The sequence below is a fragment of the Tenrec ecaudatus genome, chromosome 4 (assembly GCF_050624435.1).
Source record: "Tenrec ecaudatus isolate mTenEca1 chromosome 4, mTenEca1.hap1, whole genome shotgun sequence".
NCBI classification, from domain to species: domain Eukaryota; kingdom Metazoa; phylum Chordata; class Mammalia; order Afrosoricida; family Tenrecidae; genus Tenrec; species Tenrec ecaudatus.
Window position 1 is genome coordinate 17,340,346 of NC_134533.1, and position 7,068 is coordinate 17,347,413.

General features: G+C 48.9%; 1 protein-coding gene across 1 annotated transcript; it reads left to right on the forward strand.

The window, feature by feature from the left end:
- The first annotated feature begins 2,154 nt into the window (after positions 1 to 2,154).
- Positions 2,155 to 5,991, forward strand: LOC142445665 (proteoglycan 3-like). Its single transcript, XM_075547607.1, has 5 exons — positions 2,155 to 2,215; positions 2,618 to 2,898; positions 3,813 to 3,938; positions 5,114 to 5,219; positions 5,933 to 5,991. The coding sequence occupies exons 1-5, from the start codon at positions 2,155 to 2,157 to the stop codon at positions 5,989 to 5,991; spliced, it is 633 nt and encodes a 210-aa protein (XP_075403722.1).
- The last annotated feature ends 1,077 nt before the right edge of the window (positions 5,992 to 7,068 follow it).

Genomic DNA, 7,068 nt, shown 5'->3' on the forward strand with positions numbered 1-7,068 from the left:
TTCCATAATGGTATCTGGTATCATTTCATTCTTCACTTCTCAGGGCAAAGGACATATTTGTTCATGGAAATAATTAGGCACTAATTTCTCCTGCTTTTCCTGACTGTTCCTCTGCTACTCCAAGCTAATAGAGACCAAGTTTTGTCCCCTGAATAACTTCTTGTAAGGGTATAGTATTCCAGGCCACTCAGCCACCTAGGAGCTAGAACCAACCCCAGAACATCTTTTGCTATTCAGTAAATTCTGTCTCGTCGGTGCAGAGTAGGAATTCCCTACCAGGTTCCAATTATTATAAAATCAAAATTCTATATCCTTCTACCATATATTGGTGGGTGGGTTGGAACTGCCACGTGCTTTGTTATCAGAAGAAGACTTTGTCTACTGAACTGCCAGTGCTCCTCTGAGACAAAAGAGAAGCACTAGAAACGGTATCAGTCCATTTGCCTCAGCAGTCTCACTAAAACATGACCCTGAACTTGACTTTTTAATTTCTTAATATGGTTAACTGTGGGTCTTTTTGATTTTGTTTCACTTATAAAACACAGAATTAAATGTTATTTTTATTGAACACTCTTTTGCATTTCCTTAATTTTTGTACCTGAGGCAAGGCTCTCACTCACTGCATCCTAGTCCTGGCCCTGGTGGTGGTGGAGACCTGGGGAAGATGGGGCCAGGTCCCTGGGAAAATGGGCCACATCATGTTTAAAGAACTCTATTTTTTATTTCAGCCACTGCCTCTTTGCCACCACTTAGGTTTGGCCTGTTGGCATATTCAGGATGAGGGATCTTCAGCCAGCAGCATTTTTGTCTCCCGTTTGTCATTGCCATGACTTGGGGGAGGTGTTACTGATATCAGTGGGCAGAGACCAGGGAGCTGTAAACATACTATAGTACACAGACCACGGTCCAACTAGATTGAACAATATGACCCTAAATGTCAAAAACACTGAAGCTTAGGATCTTGATCTAGAAATCCACAAGAAAAGGCAAGATTATGGGGTTTTTTTCTTCCCTATATCGCAGAGAGAAAGACAGAGAAGAATAGAGAGGTGCGAAGGAGGGAGGGAACAAGAGGGTTAAACAAAAGCTAAAGACTAAAGAGAGAGAAGATCTTAGGGACAAAATTACTTAGAAAGCCAGGTTCCCTCACTGCCTGTTTGGCTTCGGAGAGTTACTGTGCCTCTCTGGGTCTCATTCTTCTCTTCTGTGAAGAGATGATAATAATATATTTTGGGTGGTGTTGAGGCGGAGGTGCAGAATCAGGGTTGTGATGTATAAAGAAAGGACCCATCTAGGTAAGGATTACTGCCTACTCCCTCTTCCATCCCTTCCCTGCTACCCACTTTCCATTGGGAGTCCCCATGTCATTTCCTGGCATGTGAACCAGTGGGAAGCTGCTCTTGGAGTTAAGGAATATTGTTCAGACAGGGACACTTGAAGGGGCCAGAGTAGCTCTCCTTTGTGCCTAGACGATGGGAAAAGACACAGGGCATTCTGGATCAAACCAGGACATAGGGAGGCCCCACGACTACAGGCTCAGGAATGGTCCTTGGAGTTCCATGAGAGAGCAGAACCAAGGGGGAGGAGATAGAGCAAACTTCTTGTTATCAGTTCTGCTGCTCCACCCACCCCTGGGGTAATGCCATGCTGACCTCCCCCCACTTCCCCAAAAGCCCAATATAAGGACTCTCTCTGGTGGGCAGCAGTCAGAGCCTTTGAGGAGACTTCTCAGACTCTGTGAGGGGTGAGTACACCCTGGCTGCCCAGGGAGAAGGAATTCAGGGTCTGGAGGAAGGTGGGCATTTATGGTGAGCACCTAGGGACAGATTGAATGAATGGACCAATGAACTAGCTTAGACCCTGAGCCTGTGTGTCTCTTGGGGGAAGGACTTGGGTGAGTACTGTCTTTGGGAGCAGAGAAAGAAGTCTCAGGGACAAGGGCTGACCTTTCCCCATGTCTTTCCCTGAAGTTCCAGTTCAGGGTCTACACAAGAAAGGATGAAGATCAAGCACTCCAATGGGACCCTGAATCAATCAATTAACGAAACACACTTTTGCCTTTCTCACCGTGTACCAGGGTGTGTGCCTGACACAGAAGGACTAGGTCCAAAGGAAGGAAGTTGGCAGCTGTCTTTGTCACAAGACTCGGGAACTATGAAGTGCCCTCCAGTCCTGCTGCTTCTCTTGCTGGGGACAGTTTCTGCTCTTCATCTGAGTAAGCCCTCCCTGCCTCATCTCGTGCAGCATCCTTCTCTTTCCTTTGATTCCTGCTCCTCCTTGTAGGGCAGGGCCAGAATCTCCTCCTCGGCCGTGAACGCAGTCCATTCCTGGTCAAATGCCTCTGAACTGAAAACTGTGGTTTGAACGTTCTGTTGGTCACCGGTGATATCTCCCGGCTTCTTTCTCACAGTTACTTCCATCCAACTCACACCTTTAGTCTCAAGCAGAAGCCAGGGTCTCATAAATGTGTAGCTCTAAACCAAGAGAGGGAATTACCCAGATACCTAAGGAATCTTCTCGCTATGGCTCAAAGTGGGAACCCTAGGAACTGTCTGTGGTTCTGGAATAAGCATGCCCTGGGCTTCATGGGACATTTATCTGTTCATTCTTTCCTCAGGAAAGGATGCTCCCAAACTGGAGATGCCAGAGACGGTGGCAGATCCGAGTCAGAATCTAGAGTGCTCGGGGGAGCCGGAGGGAGAGTTGGCCCTCGCTGCGAAGGAGATTCCGTCAGAGGGGGAGGCGTCTGAGACTTCTGAATGTAAAGAGTGCACTGAGAATGAGGAGCCCCTGGATCTAGATTCAGCTCCCGTGGACAAGGACTTGCAGTGCCCCAGAGAAGAGGAAACCGTTCGAGTGGTGGGCACCCCTGGATGCAAGAACTGTGGATACCGGCTGGTGCTAGCACAGCACACATTCATAAATGCTCAGGTAATTGGCAGGAGGTTGGGGAGTGGGGTGGGGTGGGGGAGAAGAAAGAAAATTTAATATCCTGTTGCCTGTTCATTTACATGAAAACCAACTCCCATCCACCAAGTTGATTCTGATTCCTAGTGAAGCCATAGGACCGAGTAGATCTCTTCTGTAGGGTTTATGAGACTCGAATCTTCGAGGGAGTAGAGAGTATCCAATTCTCCCACAGATGAGCAGGTGGACTTAAACCCCTGAGGCATCGCTGGGGCTGCCTTTGTTTACATTGGTGGTTGTCCAAGTCCAGAATGCATCGGTTACCTGGGGACCACGTGGGAGCAGCTTGCTCCCCAATGTCTGATTCAGCAGGTGTAGGGTGGAGCTGAAGTTTGTGTTTAAAAGAAATTCCCAGGTGATGCTGAAATTAATTGTCTAGGGGTTATTCATTAAGAAGCGATGATTTAGACAACAGGATTTGGTGCCTGAACTACACGTGTTAAACCCGTGGTCTGCCTTTCATTGACTGCTACCTGCACAGGTCACCTCGCCCTGCCCAGCTTGAGCGTTTTCCTTTGTAAAGTGGAGCAAGCCAGGAGCAGCCTCTCAGAGTTGCAGGCAGATGCCATGCACCATATTTAGGAAGTGTTTGGATTGGTCCCTGAGAGATGGTAACTCTCAGGGATGGGTGGCTACCATGATTAGAAGAATTATTTCTAATATCCTGCAGAGAATGTTCTGACAACTGATAAGGAGCAGGAGGTGGGATTGAAGAGTGCTAGTCGGTTCCTAATTCCTGTCCTGAAAAGGAAAGCGGACTCTTTCCTGGAGCCTCAAGGACAGAAGATAAGTGAGGGCGAATCCTCTACCCCATCTCTTCCCATCGTGCCCTCTTCTCTCTACAGAGTATCTGCCAGAGGTGCTATGGAGGTAGTCTTGTCTCCATCCATAACTTCCGCTTCAACTCCCAAATCCTGTGTGCCGCCAGTAGGGTGAACCTGTGCCAGGTCTGGATCGGAGGCTACCTTAGGGTAAGTGAGGGCCCCAGGCCTGCGTCCAGGAGTGCTTTCTGCTTGATCGAGGGAATGCTTATTGTTGCTCCATCTCAGACTAGCTGCTGATGCATCTTCAGAGGAGCAGACTGCGCTGTGCTGGGGCTTGAGTGCCAGGGCTTTGGACTGTGTGCCTCTCTTCCCAACTTCATGGTCATTGGCATCACGCTTGTAGCTGGAAATCCACCGTGGTGGGAGTATTTAAGAAAATTAATAGTTGCTACAAATTTACACTCCATGGCCCCCAATCCTGCCTTGTTAACTCCTCTCAGAGTTGGCTGTTCGAGATTTTCTAACCTACCCTTGGGCGCACTAAATGCAATGGGTAGTCAGAAAGTATTGCCATGAAATCTCTGCCATACAAAAATATCATCATGGGAGGCTATGATCCCTGACACACCCTCTATCTAGGTCTATAAACATCTAAAAGTGATGTGTCCCTCTCTCTAACCCTTCTCCGAAGAATTCTGCTGTCTTCGGTTTATAGGTCACACTGGCAGTTTGGGGAGGCACAAGGACCTCAGGTCATTTTTCCTTTGTTAGACACCCTAACAAGATTAAGACTGATGTTTTATTGAGAGAACATGTCTGTAACCATCTATGGAACACAGGGATGTGCTTCCCTACTTGACCTTCATGAACCCATGCATGTATGAATTGGATTTGAGAAGCAATACTTTCTGACATACCCCTCCTAGCATGCAGACTCCACTTGGCTACTTACGGGTGGTTTTTAGTCAGAGCCTCCGTTTTCTCATCTGTAATATGGGAGCCTTATCTCAGCCCATCTGTGGGCTTGTAGTTGGATGAGGGCTCTTTCTTTTTGCTCCTCCGAGTTTGATCCACAAAACAGTGGTCCCAGAATCATCACTTGGCAGCTTGTTAGAAATGCAGGATCTTGGGCATCTCCCCTAGAAGATCCTCCAGTAAATTTGTACCCACACTAAAGTTTGAGATTGCTCTTGGGATGATGGGGCGTGAGGACTGACCTTTCATAGTCATTCCTCAAAACCCTCAGGGATGGGACCCTGGGCTAGCTGTGTCCTGGTTGGCGGAGCAGTGGGAAAAACCAGCAGGGGCCACTCTCTAGGGCCCCTGGATCGGCCTGCCTCTCTCCATCTTTGTGCTCTGAGCCCAGACGTTCACTTCCCTAGTGCCTAAACTTTCATTGGACTGATGGGAGCTGCTGGAATTATGCCAACTGGGCCCCAGGACAGCCAAGGTGTGGGTGTGGCAACTGTGTGTCCATGAACACTAGAGGTGAGTTACTCTGGGCCCCAGGGGAAGGAGAAAAGTAGCAAGAAGGACACTTACAAATGGTCCCTTCGAGCCCCCTGGACACATCTCCTCCAACCTCTTACCCACTCCCCATCTGGAGAGCCAAACTCCTGCTTGGGTATGAGACTGAGAGGGAGGCGATCTTCCAGGCCAACATGGGTGACATGCGCCACCTTAGGAGAGCCACACATGTGCCCCCATCCTCATGGGTAGGCCTCTTCCTTCCTCTGCTATGATGGTGACATTGTGAGCGACTGATGACAGAAGGGATGAGAATATGCTGTGAATGGGCACCAAGGGAAGAGGCGGGCAGGTGATAGATAGCTGCCATCTTTGAACCAATGCGGACAACAACACAGGCGCCCGATGTGGGGGATTTTTGTTGTGTGGCTCAGGCCATCTGTGCTATTCGGACAAGGTACTTCACCTCCACAGAGCCTCAGTGTCCTCATCTGTGATAGGAGGACGATGGCAGGCCCTCGTGTTATCACTGGGAGGGCTCATAGGCCAATCCATGGAAAATCCTTAGCTCGTGACCTAGCTCCTGGACCCTTAGTTAGAAGGGGTCTTGGGGAATGAGCGGGTGAGAGATCAAGATGGTGGCAGGTGAAGGGGAGGAGGAACCCAAGCAGGGAAGAAGGACCAGGGGGCACTGAGAGGTTGGTAATTGACAAACTTGCATCCTCTTCCTCTAGGGGGTGGCTGGCGACGAACTCCATGCGTACAGCCTCTGCCTTTCGTCTGCTCCCGCTAAGCCAGTGAGGCCAAGACCCTCCCTTGCAGCCCTCTCCCCGCAGATGCCCATGGCTGGCCCTGACCCACTCTCGGTACTGGGCTAATCTCCCAGCTCTTCCTGATAATAAATCCAAATAGCTCACCACATTCACTGACTCTTGTTTCTTCATTCTGGGGGACCCCTGCCCTGGTTGGGAAGACCTCAGAAGCATTGCCCTTCCGCGGGGCAGGGCATAGAGGAAAGCAGCCAGTGACTGGGCAGGGTGGGCGGTGCTGAGGGGTTTGGTTGCAGTGTCACCTGAAGGCAGTCACATAGACCTGGTGGTGGCAGGTCCTCTCAACCGTGGCTAGAGGCATACCATTCCCATCAGATGCCGGTAGGAGAGCTTATTTTAGGTTCGCTATGGACGTGGGAGTTCTTCAGTGGCCGTATCAATCCTTGCATCTCTTTGCCTTAAGCTTTCCCCCGAGAAGGGAAGGCCTCTGATGGATTGATCTTAGAACTCATATTCCACATTTTAATCCTGGAGCAGTAGGAAAAGCAAGGACCATGGCTTCCTTGGAAGTTCTACAGATGAAGGGAACTTCTCTCCAAACTGGAAAAGTCCAGACTAACTGGTCAGATAGGGACCGGTAAAACCCTTGAATGAACCTTATCACCCTTCCTGTCTAGATATGAACTCATCCTCCTGGTTCAAAGTTAGGCTAAGATAGACCTAAGGTGAAGGCACCTTATCACCACTAATCAAGTCCATTAGATCAAAAGGCAACATGTGTTTAGGAATAAAGCTCAGAAGGTAGGAATGGACAGGAAAGGACAGATGGAGATAGGAAACATAGGTAAGTAGGTTAAGTGTGGTTACCATGTATAAGCCAAGTTTTTCAGCACATTTAAAATGCCATTTGGGTGGTAAAATTAGGTGCCACCTTCCCAACACGATTGCTGAAGAAAAATGTGTGCATAAGCAAATGTGGTGAAGAAAGCTAATGGTGCACAGCTATAAAAAGATATAGCATCTGGGGTCTTAAAGGCTTGAAGATAAACAAGTGACCATCTAGTTCAGAAGCAACAAAGGCCACATGGAAGAAACACACC